General features: G+C 53.3%; 1 protein-coding gene across 1 annotated transcript in view; it reads left to right on the top strand.

Annotated features, from left to right (window-relative positions):
* The window catches only part of LOC140390033 (LIM and senescent cell antigen-like-containing domain protein 2), a 217,792-nt gene that overhangs the window by 57,273 nt on the left and 144,643 nt on the right, over positions 1–15,876 (top strand). Inside the window, exons 2-3 of the mRNA XM_072474877.1 lie at positions 8,697–8,856; positions 13,412–13,478. Coding sequence (XP_072330978.1) covers positions 8,697–8,856; positions 13,412–13,478 — 227 coding nt within the window. The remainder of the gene's footprint in view (positions 1–8,696; positions 8,857–13,411; positions 13,479–15,876) is intronic.

Raw genomic sequence — 15,876 nt, 5'->3', positions numbered from 1 at the left:
GAGCTAGAGGACCAGTCCCTCCACACTGGAACCTGAGGGATTAATTCCTCCACCATGGGACATGGGGGACCAGTCCCTCCACACTGGGACCTGGGGGACTAGTCCCTCTAAACTGGGACCTGGGGGACCAGTCCCTCCCAACTGGGACCTGGGGGGACCAGTCCCTCCACACTGGGACCTGTGGGACCAGTCCCTCCACACTGGGACCTGGGGAATCAGTCCTTCCACACTGGGACGTGTGGGATCAATCCTTCCACACTGGGACCTGTGGGGCCAATCCCTCCACACTGGGGCCAAGGTGACAAGTCCCTCCACACTGGGACCAGGGGGACCAGTCCCTCCACACGGGCACCTGGGGGGGCCGATCGCTCCATACTGGGATCTGGGGGACCAGTCCCTCAACACGGGGACCAGTGGGGGCCAATCCATCCACTCTGGGACCTAGATGCCCAGTCCCTCTGCACTAGGAGCTAGAGGACCAGTCCCTCCACACTGGAACCTGAGGGATTAATTCCTCCACCATGGGACATGGGGGACCAGTCCCTCCACACTGGGACCTGGGGGACTAGTCCCTCTAAACTGGGACCTGGGGGACCAGTCCCTCCCAACTGGGACCTGGGGGGACCAGTCCCTCCACACTGGGACCTGTGGGACCAGTCCCTCCACACTGGGACCTGGGGGAACCATCCCTCCACACTGGGACCTGGAGGATCAGTCCCTCCACATTTTGACCAAAGAGACCAGTCCCTCCGCACTGGGACCTGGGGGACTATTCCATCCACACTGGGACCTGAGGGACCAATCCATCCACACTGGGACCTGAGGGACTATTCCATCCACACTGGGACCTGTGGGACCAATCCATCCACACTGGGACCCGAGGGGCCAGTCCCTCCACGCTGGGACCTACGATACCACTCCCTCCACACTGGGACCTGGGGGACCAGTCCCTCCACACTGGGACCTGGGGGACCTGTCCCTCCACACTGGGACCTGGGGGACCAGTCCATCCACACTGGGACCTGAGGGACCAATCCATCCACACTGGGACCCACAAGACCAATACATCCACACTGGGACCTGAGGGACCAATCCATCCACACTGGGACCCGAGGGGCCAATCCCTCCACGCTGGGACCTACGATACCACTCCCTCCACACTGGGACCTGGGGGCCAGTCCCTCCACACTGGGACCTGGGGGACCAGTCCCTCCACACTGGGACCTGGGGGACCAGTTCCTCCACACTGGAACCTGGGGGACTAGTCCCTCCACACTGGGATCTGGGGGACCAGTCCCTCCACAATTGGACTCGGGAGACCGGTCCCTCCACACTAGGACCTGGGGTCACTTACGCCGCACTGTGACTTAGGGGATCAGTCCCTCCTTCTGGGACCTGGGGGACCAGTACTTCCACACTGGGACCTGGGGGACCAGTCCCTTCACATTGGAAACTAGAGGACCGATTCCTCCACACTGGGACCTGGGGGAACCATCCCTCCACACTGGGACCTGGGTGACCAGTCCCTCCACACTGGGACCTGGGGTACCAGTCCCTCCACACTGGGACCTGGGGGACCAGTCCCTCCACACTGGGACCTGGGGGACCAGTCCCTTCACACTGGGACCTGGGGGACCAGTCCCTCCGCACCTGGGGGCCCTGTCCCTCCACACTGGGACCTGGGTGACCAGTCCCTCCACACTGGGACCTGGGGGACCAGTTCCTCCACACTGGGACCTGGGGGACTAGACCCTCCACACTGGGACCTGGGGGACCAGTCCCTCCGCACCTGGGGGCCCTGTCCCTCCACACTGGGACCTGGGTGACCAGTCCCTCCACACTGGGACCTGGGGGACCAGACCCTCCACACTGGAATCGCAGCTTTGCCTTTGCTGCACCAGCCCACTGACAATCCACACTCCAAATTGTTTTTAAAGTTGTGAATGTTGCTCAATCTCAGTCTCTGTGATACAAACTACTGTCAATTAAATGACCCACATCGTAGATTTACCGGGCGGGCAGCAATTTACATCTTTAAAGTCTCCGTAATGTAGGAAAACGTTTCACATCCTTATTGCCATCAGAAAAAAATGACACTGTGGCAGTCTGTGTCGAGGTATTATGCTACCTGGTAATGCTGGAACACCATTGGTAGATAATGTATGTTTCCCATTGATCAAGCTGAATGGTAACTCCGCCCTGCTAGGCGGGGTATAAGAGCCCGTGCCGCCCCAGCAGCCTTCTTTCTGTAACTGAGCTGCTGGGGGAAACATCTAGCTTATTAAAGCCTTCAGTTGGACTACAACCTCGCTTAGTGGTCATTGATCGTGCATCAATTTAATAATCTAGATTTAAAAGGATGGAACTCCAAATCATGCCTGAGTGTCTGCAACTCAGCCACCACGCGGCAAACTCAGCGGCAACCTTCAAACACTGGCTGGCGTGTTTTAACGGATATCTCGGAACGGCCGAGAAAACACCCACGGGAGAACAGAAATTGGAAGTCCTGCACTCAAGGGTATGCCCGGAAATTTACACCCTCATCAATGAAGCGGACAACTTTGATGCAGCAATGGAGCTGCTAAAAGTACATTATATTCGCCTGGTAAACCAGGTCTACGCCCGACATCTGCTAGCAATGAGGCGACAAATCCCTGGGGAAATCGCTGGAAGAATTCTACCGTGCGCTCCTGGTGTTGGAGAGAAACTGCAGCTGCCCGCAAGTTTCGGTGAGCGACCACACAGAACCTTTGATCCGGGATGCTTTCGTTGCAGGTATGCTGTCCTCCCAAATGCACCAGCGATTGCTGGAGAAAGACACCCTAGGCCTCAAGGAGGCACGGGCCCTTGCAGGCTTCCTGGATGTGGCCTCCCGAAACTCCCGCGCTTACGTCCCCGACCGCGCGGCAGCCCCCTGGGCAGCGTGGAACCCCTCCGCAGACATCTCCCACCCCCCCCCAAGCTTGTGCTGCAAGGCGGCCTGGCAACCCCGGGGGGCTCCGCTGCTACTTTTGCGGGCAGGCCAAGCACCCCCGGCAGCGCTGTCCGACCCACGCATCCATCTGCAAAGGATGCAGTAAAAAGGGCCACTTCATGGTGGTATGCCAGGCGCGGGCGGTCGCTGCGGTCTCCGGTGGCGAATGCGAACCACAACCCTCTCCACGGTCCCCATGCGGCCAGCGGGCGCCGCCATCTTCATCCTCCAGGGCCACGTGCGACCCCCGGGCGCTGCCATCTTGTCCCGCGTACGCCGCATGCGATGGATGGGCGCCGCCATTTTGTGCACCCCCGCCATGTGCGACCAATGGGCGCCGCCATCTTGGATGGACTCCCAGGACCCCAGCTCGGCTGACCACAGACCGCCCGAAGAGAACACTCAACTGCTGCCGCGATTAGCCTCGGTGGCCCTGGACCAGTCCTGGCCTCGAACACTCTCAACTGCAACAACAACAGTACTAATCAACGGGCACGAGATGTCCTGCTTAATCGACTCTGGGAGCACGGAGAGCTTCATACACCCTGACACGGTAAGGCGCTGTTCTCTCCCCGTCCACCCCGTTAATCAAAAAATCTCCCTGGCCTCCAGTTCCCACTCAGTAGAAATAAAGAGGTTTTGTGTAGCTAACCTCACTGTCCAGGGAAAGGAGTTTAAAAATTACCTGCTCTACGTCCTTCCCCACCTCTGCACGGCACACTCCTAGGGTTAGACTTCCAGTGCAATCTCCAAAGTCTAACTTTTAAATTCGGCGGCCCTATATCCCCTCTCACTGTCTGCAGCCTCACGACCCTCAAGGCCGATCCGCCTTCCCTGTTTGCGAACCTCAGCCTGGATTGCAAACCCGTCACCACCAGGAGCAGACGGTACAGTGCCCAGGATCGGATCTTTATTAGGTCAAAGGTCCAAAGGCTACTGAGGGAAGGAGTCATTGAAGCTAGCAACAGTCCCTGGAGAACTCAAGTAGTGGTGGTAAAGACCGGGGAGAAGTATAGGATGGTCATCGACTACAGTCAGACCATCAACAGGTTTACGCAGCTGGACGCGTACCCTCTCCCCCCCCATATCCGACCTGGTAAACAGGATCGCGCATTACAAGGTCTTCTCCACGGTGGATCTTAAGTCCGCCTGCCACCAGCTCCCCATCCGCACTAGTGACCGCAGGTATACTGCCTTCGAGGCAGATGGGCGGCTCTACCACTTCTTAAGGTTTCCCTTCGGTGTCACTAACGGGATCTCGGTCTTCCAGCGCGAGATGGACCGAATGGTTGACCGGTACGGTTTACGGGCAACATTCCCGTATCTCGATAATGTTACCATCTGCGGCCACGACCAGTAGGACCACAACACCAACCTCCGAAAATTCCTCCAGACCGCAAAGATCCTTAACCTTACATATAACAAGGATAAATGCGTGTTTAGCACTGACCGCCTAGCCATCCTCGGCTACGTAGTGTGAAATGGAGTTATAGGCCCCGACCCTGAACGCATGCGCCCCCTTATGGAGTTCCCCTTCCCTCACTGCTCCAAGGCCCTGAAGCGCTGCCCAGGGTTTTTCTCTTACTATGCCCAGTGGGTCTCCAATTATGTAGACAAGGCCCGTCCCCTGATCCAATCCACGATTTTTCCCCTATCGATAGAGGCCCGCCAGGCCTTCAGCCGCATCAAAGCAGACATTGCAAAGGCCACGATGCACGCCATCGACGAGTCCCTCCCCTTCCAGGTCGAGAGTGACGCGTCTGACGTAGCTCTGGCGGCCACCCTCAACCAAGCGGGCAGGCCCGTGGCCTTCTTTTCACGCACCCTCCATGCTTCCGAAATACGCCACTCCTCAGTCGAAAAGGAGGCCCAGGCCATAGTAGAAGCTGCGCGACATTGGAGGCATTACCTGGCCGGCAGGAGATTCACTCTCCTCACTGACCAACGGTCGGTTGCTTTCATGTTCGATAATGCACAGCGGGGCAAGATAAAAAAACGATAAGATCTTGTGGTGGAGGATCGAACTCTCTACCTACATCTACGAGATCTTGTATCGTCCCAGGAAGCTAAACGAACCTCCTGATGCCCTGTCCCGCGGCACATGTGCCAACGCACAAGTGGACCACCTCCGAGCCCTCCACGAGGACCTCTGCCACCTGGGGGTCACTCGCTTTTTCCACTTTATCAAGACCCGCAACCTGCCCCACTCCATCGAGGAGGTCAGGACAGCCACCAGGAATTGCCAAATCTGCGCGGAGTGCAAACCGCACTTCTACAGGCTAGAGAAAGCGCACCTGATAAAGGCTTCCCTTCCCTTTGAACGCCTCAGCATGGACTTCTAAGGCCCCCTCCCCTCCTCCGACCACAACACGTACTTCCTGAACGTGATTGACGAGTACTCCCGGTTCCCATTCGCCATCCCCTGGCCCGACATGACCGCAACCACCGTCATCAAGGTCCTCCAGGGTATCTTTACACTGTTCGGTTTCCCCGCGTACATACACAGTGATAGGGGGCCCTCCTTTATGAGCGACGAACTGTGTCAATTCCTGCTCAGCAAGGGCATCGCCTCAAGCAGGACGACTAGTAACAGCCCCCGGGGTAACGGACAGGTAGAGAGGGAGAGCGGAACAGTCTGGGAGACCGTCCTACTGGCCCTACGATCCCGGAATCTCCCAGTCTCCCACTGGCAGGAAGTTCTCCCGGATGCCCTCCACTCCATCCGGTCACTGCTTTGTACCTCGACCAACCAAACACCTCACGAACGTCTCCTTGAATTCCCCAGGATGTCCTCCTCTGGGACCTCGGTCCCGACCTGGCTGGCAGCTCCTGGACCCATCCTGCTCCGAAAACACGTGCGGGCGCACAAGTCGGACCCGTTGGTTGAGAGGGTCCATCTTCTTCACGCTAACCCCCAGTACGCCTACGTGGCGTACCCCAACGGCCGGAAAGATACGGTCTCCCTACGAGACCTGGCGCCCGCCGGATCCCCACGCACACCCCAGCCACCAGTCCCACCCTCCCTCCCACCGGTGCACCTTACAGGAGGATTGGTCCTTCCGCCGGCCCCGTCTAGACCCCCCCCACCCACCGACGCACCCCGCAGATGCTCCCTTCCCAGGTCAACCGTTTTCCCCACCAGCGCCGTCTCGGGGTGTTGAAGCTGCCACAGAGATCGAGGCCACGCTCCCAGAGTCACAGACGCCCGAGCCTCCATCGGCGTCACCACCAGAGCTTCGACAATCACAGAGGACGACCAGGGCCCCCGATCGACTGATTGCTTCATTTTAAAGTGTATATAGTTAATTGTGAATCTGTAAATAGTTACGACAATAAGACAAAACGCTGTACGGAGGTATTACGGTATCTCCATAATTATAACTTCTACCATGTTACCATGTTGTAATATCAAGCCACCACCCCCCGCTGGACTCTTTTTTAACAGGGGGTGAGTGTGGTAGTTCTTGTTGAGGTATTACGGTACCTGGTAATGCTGGAACACCATTGGTAGATATTATATGTTTCCTATTGGTCAAGCTGTATGGTAGCTCCGCCCTGCAAGGCGGGGTATAAGAGCCCGTGCCGCCCCAGCAGCCTTCTTTCTGTACCTGAGCTGCTGGGGGAAACATTCAGTTGGACTACGACCTCGCTTAGTGGTGATTGATCGTGCATCAGACACCAAGGGAGGGATATCTCCTCTCGGTAAAAGTGCAGGTTTAAGAATGTCTTAAAGATGGAAAGGAATGGAGAAGCAGAGGGGAAGCTAAGGAAATGCAGAGCTGGGGGGCATCAGGGAGGCATCGCCATGAATGGCAGAGTAAAGGAGGGAATCGGGGAAAGCTCAAGAGGGCAGAAATGGAGGAAGAGTTGGGGTTGGAGGAGCTTACAGAGATAGGGAGGGAGCGAGGTCATGGAAGGATTTGAGCCCAAGGATGAGAATTTTCAAATGGAGGCCTCGTTTCACTGGGATCCAATGTGGGTGAGTGGGCACAGGGCTGATGGGGGAACGCAATGTGCTCAAGTTAAGACACGGGCAGCAGAGTTTTGGATGACCTCAAGTTTACAGAGGGTGAGCATAAGGCGCTGGATTTCTAAAGCCGAGAGGTAACAAAGGTTAGAATGAGGGTTTTGCTAGCAGACGAGCTGAAGCAATGGGCAGATTTGGGTGAAGCTCTGGAATTGGGCGTGGGCATGAATATGTGCTTGGAAGCTGATCTGAGGATGAAATGGAAGCTAAGGCTGTGAGCTTCATAGTTCAGTCTGAGGAGGGCCTTAATCAGTCCTGAGGTATGGATTAGTATTGTCCCCTCGTCAAACTCAGTGGGCAAAATTCCCCATTCCAGCGGCTAAGTGCCGGCTCCAACGGAGAATCCGCGGGTGGTTCAGGATGGGAAAATCGGCTCGAACCCCTCACCGTTTCTGGTACTGGTGAGGGGCTCGAAACCGGCGATGCGTGAACCACCTGCGGATCGCGCGTAAAACAGCCGGAGAATCGGTGGGTCCAGGGCCTTGCATGCACAGGGCCGACGGCCTGCGCCGGCTGGGGTGGAACCCTAACCCACCCACCCCACAGCCCATCCCCTGTCCATCCCTCACCACCCCCAGCCGAAGAAACCCGCCGGTCAGCGGCACGGATCCCGATAAGTGTGGTGGCGCTGGACACTGTCCGCAGCCGGCATGCCAGGTTCCCGACCCCAGGGAACTGCATCGGAAGATATTCTCCGCCCGATCCAGATTTCAGCGTTGGGCTACGGAGCAGCCCGCCCAATGCATTTCAGCACTTGGGGTGAGGGGGGGAAGAGAAGAGAGGCTTTTAAAAATTCATTTATGGGATGTGGGCATTTATTGCCCATCCCTAATTGCCCTTGAGAAGGTGGTGGTGAGCTGCCTTCTTGAACTTCTGCAGTCCATGTGGTGCAGGTCCACCCGCTGTGCTGTTAGGAAGGGAGCCCCAGGACTTTGACCCAGAGACAGTGAAGGAACACCGATATATTTCCAGGTCAGGAAGGCAAGGGACTTGTACCATAATGTAAGTTGGAGGAGAAGCCCCAAACAGACAAGTCAGAGGAAAGAGCTAAAGCTGCGGTAAAGGGTATTCCGAGGGCACGCTGGCAAGAGGTGGGGTGGCAGATGATCAGGAATGGGCATAGGTTGGATTGGTTGACCGGTGGAGGAAAGGGTGTCAGGGGAGTGGGTGGGCTGGGGGGGCGGGGGGGGGGGGGGCTCGACTGGCTGCAGGTGGGGCACCGTGTGGAGGGATTTAGGAAGTGCTTGCAGGTCTTTCTTACAGAGCCAAAGTAAGCAGCAACACAGGGCCCTCTTTATCCGGGGAGGGGGGGGGGGGGCAGGCTCCTCAGCTTGGAGATTCGAGAACAGGCTTTGGCTGTGTTTGCCGTGTGTTAATGAGGCCCCGGTACCTGGCAGCTGGATGCCTCTTACAAAGCAGCTTTGATAAGCACAGGGCAAGTGTGTCAGAAAGCGCTGAGGAGCGGCAGGGGGAAAGAGCCACTGGTTTGTTAAATCGTTACCGAATCACTTTGGGCCGTCCTCACCGTGGCGGGCCGACTTCTCAGACTCAGTGCCGCCGAAGGTCTTGCTCCTGACTGACGTTGTGACGCTTCATCGGGGCTCTGAGTTCTGGAATTGTCCCAGGTGCACTGTGCTGATATCCCGGACTAACCGTTCACCTCTGTCCCCCTCCCCCTGAACCCCCTCCTCGCAGTAACATGGCAGACGCGCTGGCAAGTGCCACCTGTGGGCGTTGCCGCACGCACTTTGACCCCTCCGAGCGGATTGTGAACAGCAACGGAGAATTGTACCACGAGAAGTGCTTCGTCTGTGCCCAGTGCTTCCAGGAGTTTCCAGGAGGAGTCTTTTACGAGGTAAGAACCGCCTGCGGCCTTAACGAGCCAACAAACCTTCATTTCTGTAGCACCTGAGGACATCCCTGAGATGATGAAATAGGTTTAAAGTGTAGCCACCATTGGAATGTGTACACAATGTATTCCAAAGTTTTGGACTCTGCCTGGTGTTTGGGACATTGGGCACTGTGGCCCAGTCACATTGTGGCAATACGAGACTCAATCTAACCAACACTGCAGACCCCTCCCCACTGTAAACTCTGCCTCTTGCAAACCCATCCCCACTCCCCAGACATGCCCCCTCTGCCCTCCACAGACACTGTCCCCCAGGAAATACTCCCTTTGCAGATGCCTCCCACCCACAGGCCCCTCACAGACCTCCACCCCTTCTGAGACTCCTCTGCTCGTGGTTAGGAATCCCACAGGTTCCGTGATAGCCCCACCACACACACACACACACCCAAACACACCCACACAATACCCCCCCAAACACACACACCACCCCCCCCAAACACACACCCACACACACACACAAACTCACCCACACCCTCCCCCGCACCCACACACCCCCACCAAACACACACACAAAACACTCACACACCCCCACCAAACACACCCACACACCCAAACACACCCCACATCCCAAACACAGCCACCCACACACCCCCCCACCCCCCCAAACACACCGACATACACACACACACACATACACATGCCCACAGCCCCCCCACACACACATACCCACACCCCCGACACACACATAAACAAAAGCGCAAACAAACACCCACACAAACATGCACACACACACTTGTTCATGTGTATCTGTGTGTGTTTGAGAGAATGTGTGTGTGAGAGTGTGTATGAGTCCGTGATTGTGTGTGTGTGTGGCTGTGCATCCAAGTGAGTTGTGTGAGTGAGTGAGTGGGTATGTGAGTGAGTGTGTGTGTGTGAGAGAGAGAGTCTGTGAGTGTGTTTGTATGAGAGCGTGTCTGTGTATGTGTGTCAGTCTGTGAGAGTGTGTCTGAGTGTGTGCCTGAGAGAAAGTGTGCGCTTGAGTCTGAGTGTGAGCCTGAATGTGTGTATGTGTGTTTGTGCGTGAGTCTAAGAGTGTGTGTGTGTGAGAGAGTGTGCGGGAGAGTGTGTCTATATGTCTATGTGTGTGAAAGTGTGTGTGGGAGAGAGAGTGTTCCTGTGAAAGAGAGTGCATATGTATGTCTGTGAGTGAATTAGAGTGTTTGTGTGAGAGAGTGTGTGAGAGTGTGTGTGTGTGAGTCTGAGTGTGCGTGTGAGAATGTGTGTGTCTGTGTAGAAGTGTTTGTTTGTGAGTCTGTGTGCATGTGTGAGTGTTTGTGTGAGTGTGTTTGAGAGTGTGAAAGTGTGTGTGTGTGTGTGTATGAGATGGTGTGTTTGAGAGTAAGTGAGATGGTGTGTGAGAGAGTGTGTGAGTGAGAGGGTGCAAGTGAGAGGGTGTGTGAGAGAGTGTGTGTGAGAGAGTGTGTGTGTGAGTGTGCTTGAGAGTGTGAAAGTGTGTGTGTGTATGAGATGGTGTGTTTGAGAGTGTGTAAGTGAGATGGTGTGTGAGAGAGAGAGTCTGTGAGTGAGAGGGTGCAAGTGAGGGTGTGTGAGAGTGTGTGTGAGAGAGTGTGTGAGTGTGTGTGTGAGAGTGTGAGTGTGTATGTGAGAGAGAGAGTGTGAGCGAGAGAGTGTCTGAGTGAGATTGGATTGGATTGGATTGTTTATTGTCACGTGTACCGAGGTACAGTGAAAAGTATTTTTCTGCGAGCAGCTCAACAGATCATTCAGTACATGAGAAGAAAAGGGAATAAAAGGAAATACATAATAGGGCAACACAACATATACAATGTAACTACATAAGCACTGGCATCGGATGAAGCATACAGGGTGTAGTGTTAATGAAATCAGTCCATAAGAGGGTCATTTAGGAGTCTGGTGACAGTGGGGAAGAAGCTGTTTTTGAGTCTGTTCGTGCGTGTTCTCAGACTTCTGTATCTCCTGCCCGATGGAAGAAGTTGGAAGAGTGAGTAAGCCGGGTGGGAGGGGTCTTTGATTATGCTGCCCGCTTTCCCCAGGCAGCGGGAGGTTTAGATGGAGTCAATGGATGGTAGGCAGGTTCGTGTGATGGACTGGGCGAGAGTGTCTGAGTGAGAGAGTGTGAGTGAGAGAGAGAGTGAGTGAGTGAGATGGTGTGCGAGAGAGAGGGTGCGAGTGAGAGAGTGTGTGAGAGAGTGTGTGAGAGAGTGTGTGTGAGAGAGTGTGTGTGAGAGAGTGTGTGTGAGAGAGTGTGTGTGAGAGAGTGTGTGTGAGAGAGTGTGTGTGAGATAGAGTGTGTGAGATAGAGTGTGTGAGATAGAGTGTGTGAGATAGAGTGTGTGAGATAGAGTGTGTGAGATAGAGTGTGTGAGATAGAGTGTGTGAGATAGAGTGTGTGAGATAGAGTGTGTGAGATAGAGTGTGTGAGATAGAGTGTGTGAGTGAGAGTGTGTGAGTGAGAGTGTGTGAGTGAGAGAGTATGTGAGTGAGAGAGTATGTGAGTGAGAGTGGGAGAGAGAGAGTGTGAGTGAGATAGTGTGAGAGTGAGAGAGAGTATGTAAGTGAGAGAGTGGGAGAGAGTGGGAGTGAGAGAGTGTGAGTGAGATAGTGTGAGTGAGAGTGGGAGAGAGAGAGAGAGAGAGTATGAGAGTGGGAGAGAGAGTGTGGGTAAGATAGAATGAGAGAGAGCGTGAGAGAGAGTATGTGAGTGAGAGTGCGTGTGTGTGTGAGAGAGTGGGAGAGAGAGAGAGTGTGTGAGTGAGAGTGTGAGTGAGAGTGTGAGAGTGAGATAGTGAGAGAGTGTGAGGGTGAGATGTGAGTGCGAGAGAGTGTGTAAATGAGATGGTGTGTGAGAGAGAGTGTGAGTGAGAGTGTGTGAGTGAGAGAGTAGGATAGTGTGAGTGAGAGAGAGTGTGAGAGAGAGAGTGAGAGTGAGAGAGTGTGAGTGAGAGTGGGAGAGAGAGTGTGTGAGTGAGAGAATGGGAAAGAGAGTGTGTGAGTGAGATAGTGTGAGTGAGAGAGAGTGTAAGAGTGAGTGAGAGTATGTGAGTGAGTGAGAGTATGTGAGTGAGAGTATGAGTGAGAGAGTGTGTGAGTGAGATAGTGTGAGTGAGAGAGAGTGTGAGAATGAGAGTGTGAGAGAGAGTATGTGAGTGAGAGAGAGAGAGTGTGTGTGTGAGAGTAGGAGAGAGAAAGTGTGAATGAGAGCGTGTGAGTTAGAGTGTGTGAGTTAGAGTGTGAGAGAGATAGTGTGAGAGAGAGAGTGTGTGAGTGAGAGAGTGCGAGAGTGTAAGTGAGATGGTGTGTGAGAGAGAGTGTGTGTGTGTGAGAGAGAGTGAGTGAATGTGTGAGTGAGAGAGTGTAAGTGAGATGGTGTGTGAGAGAGAGTGTGAGTGAGAGTGAGAGAGAGTGAGAGTGTGTTAGAGAGAGAAAGTGTGAGATTGTGTAAGTGAGTTGGTGTGTGAGAGAGTGTGAGTGAGAGTGTGTGAGAGAGTATGTGTGAGAATGTGAGTGAATGTGTGAGTGAGAGTGTGAGAGTGTGAGTGAGTGAGAGTGTGACTGAATGCGTGAGTGAGAGAGAGTGTGTGAGAGAGTGAGTGTGTGAATGTGTGAGAGTTGAGTGTGAGAGTGAGTGTGAGTGAGAGAGAGTGTGAGTGAATGTGTGAGTGAGAGTGTGAGAGTGTGTGAGTGAGAGAGAGAGCGAGAGAGTGTGAAAGCGTGTGTGAGTGAGATGGTGTGTTAGAGAGAGTGTAAGAGAGAGAGAAAGTGTGAGCGAGAGTGAGAGAGTGTGTGTGAGTGAGATGGTATGTTAGAGAGCGTGTAAGAGAGAGTGAAAGTGTGTGAGTGAGATGGTGTGTTAGAGAGTGTGTGAGAGTGTGTAAGAGAGAGTGAGAGTGTGTGAGAGAGTGTGTGAGTGAGGTGGTGTGTTAGAGAAAGTGTGTGAGTGAGGTGGTGTGTTAGAGAAAGTGTGAGAGTGTGTGAGTGAGGTGGTGTGTTAGAGAAAGTGTGAGAGTGTGTGAGTGAGGTGGTGTGTTAGAGAAAGTGTGAGAGTGTGTGAGTGAGGTGGTGTGTTAGAGAAAGTGTGAGAGTGTGTGAGTGAGGTGGTGTGTGAGAGAAAGTGTGTGAGAGAGTGGTGAGTGAGGTGGTGTGTTAGAGAAAGTGTGAGAGAGAGTGAAAGTGTGTGAGAGAGTGTGTAAGAGAGAGATAGTGGGTAGGATTCTCCATCACGCTGCAACCATTTTCAGTTGCCCCGCAGGCAGTGGGATCCTCCGTCCCGGCAGCCGGCCAATGTGGTTTCCCTCTGCGGATACCCCCACATCGTCGGGTAATCCACGGGCGAGTGCGCTGCCGGCGAAATGGAGGATCCCGCCAACGGAGAATCCAGCTCAGGGTGTGAGATAGTGAGTATGAGCGAGAATGTGAGAGAGAGAGAGAGATGTACAGACCAGTCCCAGGCTGTGGGTTTGAGTTTCTAATTGAATCACTGATATTGTGCAGCTGTTGATCTTTATTTCCTTTCTTTCAGTTTGAAGGCAGGAAATATTGTGAACATGACTTCCAGATGCTCTTTGCACCTTGCTGTGGACAATGCGGTAAGATTGGAGATAGAAATGTTTCCAATGTTAGACTCAGTTATGATATTGTCGGAGTGTATGTTTGTGACTGAATGTGTGTGTGAGTAAGTGTGTTTGTGAGGGAGTGAGCGTGTGAATGAGTGTGTGTGTGTGTGAATGAGTGTGTGTGAGTGAGTGTGTTTGTGAGCAAGTGTGTGTGAGTGAATGTGTGAGTGAGTGTATTTGTGAGTGTGTGAGCAAGTGTGTGAATACGTGTGTTTGTGAGTGAGCGTGCTTATGAGCAAGTGTGTGCCAGTGAGTGTGTTTGAATGTGTGACATGAGTGTGTTTGTGAGTGTGCGACATGAGTGAGCGTTTGTGAATGTGTATGAATGAATGTGTGTGAGTGAGTGTGTTTGTGAGTGAGTGTGAGTCAGTGTGAGTGTGTGAATGAGTGTGTTTGTGACTGAGTGTGTTTGTGAGTGAGTGTGGGAGTATGAGCAAATGTGTGTGAGTATGAGCAAGTGTGGGTGAATATGTGTGTGTGAGTGAGTGAGTGTGAGTGAATGAGTAGGTGAATGCGTATGTGTGAGTCTGTATGCGTGAGTGAGTGTGTGAATGAGTGAGTAAGTGTGTCATTGAGAGTGCGTGAGTATGTGTATGTGTGAGTGAGTGTATGTGTGTGTGATTGTGAGTGGTGAGTGTGTCGGTCGGTCAGTCGGTCGATGTGAGGGTCAAAGGTTGTGGGTCGGTCTCCACAGGTGGGTGGCTCTTTGTGAGGTTGTGTGCAAGTGCATGCTTGTGAGTGCACTGATGCGTGTGTGCATTTATGTGTGGTGTGTGGAAGTGTATGGGCGGGATCTTGCGGCTGCATTTGCCACTGGTGCAACATGTTCTTATACATGGGAAACAGGCGATGGGAACTCGAAGGGAAGGCGAAGGGGCACACGACCCCTGGGGGGAGAGGGAAATGGCTGGACAGTACCTCGGCAGTGCCCTTGGCACCGGTCACAGCATCCTGGCACTGACCCCCGACATTTCCCTGGCACCACCCCTGACAGTGCCCTCTGCCCCCTGGCATTTCCCCCTGGCACTGCGCCCTGCACCTTCTCTCCCCCCCCCCTCTCTCTGGTATGGGGTGGGGGTGGGGGGGGGATGTTGCCAGTGTACCTGGTGGGGTTGTTGCCGATGCCGTGTGCAGGAAAGGGGGGGGGGGCGACGGGGTCTCCGTGTGCATGGGGGAGCTTCTTCCTCTATTTCTAAGCCGGAGATGGGAGCGCTCTTTCAGGCCACACGTGATAGCGAGGGACATGTCCCCCAGCATTGTTTTTCTTCTAATTGCTGCATAGTATGTGGAGAAAAGCCGGCTTTGTGAGTGATGAGCTGCACGCCGCTTTTCTCATCTGAGCCTTCGTCTATGTGTTGACATGGATGTGAGCACGTTTGTGTATCTAACTCTGTTCAGTCAACAGTGTTGATTGTTGTTCCTAGTCCCATTCACTGTGTCAAATTGAGTCCTTGAAATTTTAAATCTTATTCTTTCTTCTAGTTTTTCACCTATCCTGGGTCATTGAATCAATTGATTCTTTGCTTTGTTACTGGGTCGTCCGAGAAAAGAAAGATCCAAAGATTGTTTGGGGTTGAACGGGATTGTGGGTGATACCAATTCACCTGTATATCTGTACAAACTGACACTCACAAAACAGACACTATTGACAGTCCCATAGAACCATGGAATTCCTATAGTGCAGAAAGAGCCATTCGGCCCATCGAGTCTGCACGAACCCTCTGAAAGAGCACCCTACCTAGGCCCACTCCCCTGCCTTATCTCTGTAACTTGTGTTGTATTACTATTTTGTAATATATATATTACTCCATTTGTCTAGCCGAGTTGTTGAAATATGGACGTAGTCTTCCAGTGATGACAAAATAATTTAATGAGTAATATTAAACAAACTAGTGAGTTCTTTTACTTCAATACTGAACTAGTAAACAAACAAATAATTATAGATTAAACTATTAAATAAGATAATGGAATATACTAAGATCTGTAACTTCTTCTCTCTAGCTGTTTCCCTTCTGTACTCTCCACACACCTTACACACTCTCTGTTTTGTTATGCTCTTGTTGTAGCATAAGCTGCTTCCTTGATGTGCACTCTGACAAAGGAAGGTTCAGACATCGAGATAGCTTTAACACGTTTATTAAACTATTAACAATTCTCCTACCTGGATTCGACGCTACTGTTAATCCTGCTATAGCTATTCAACTGACGAACCAGTCTGCTACAATCCACGTGGTAGGAGTGATGTTCAATCAACCCTGTGTCTGTACTCACTGAGTGACTCCACTGGAAAGAGACTGAGCATGTGTGATGTGTCCTTTTATATGGGTTGGTGTAATGCCCTCCTGTGGTAGTGTCACCTCTGTGTGTATCG

This window comes from Scyliorhinus torazame, chromosome 14 (assembly GCF_047496885.1).
Source record: "Scyliorhinus torazame isolate Kashiwa2021f chromosome 14, sScyTor2.1, whole genome shotgun sequence".
Lineage (NCBI taxonomy): Eukaryota > Metazoa > Chordata > Chondrichthyes > Carcharhiniformes > Scyliorhinidae > Scyliorhinus > Scyliorhinus torazame.
Note: the sequence above shows the minus strand (reverse complement) of the source record. Positions and strands in the feature narration are given on the sequence as shown.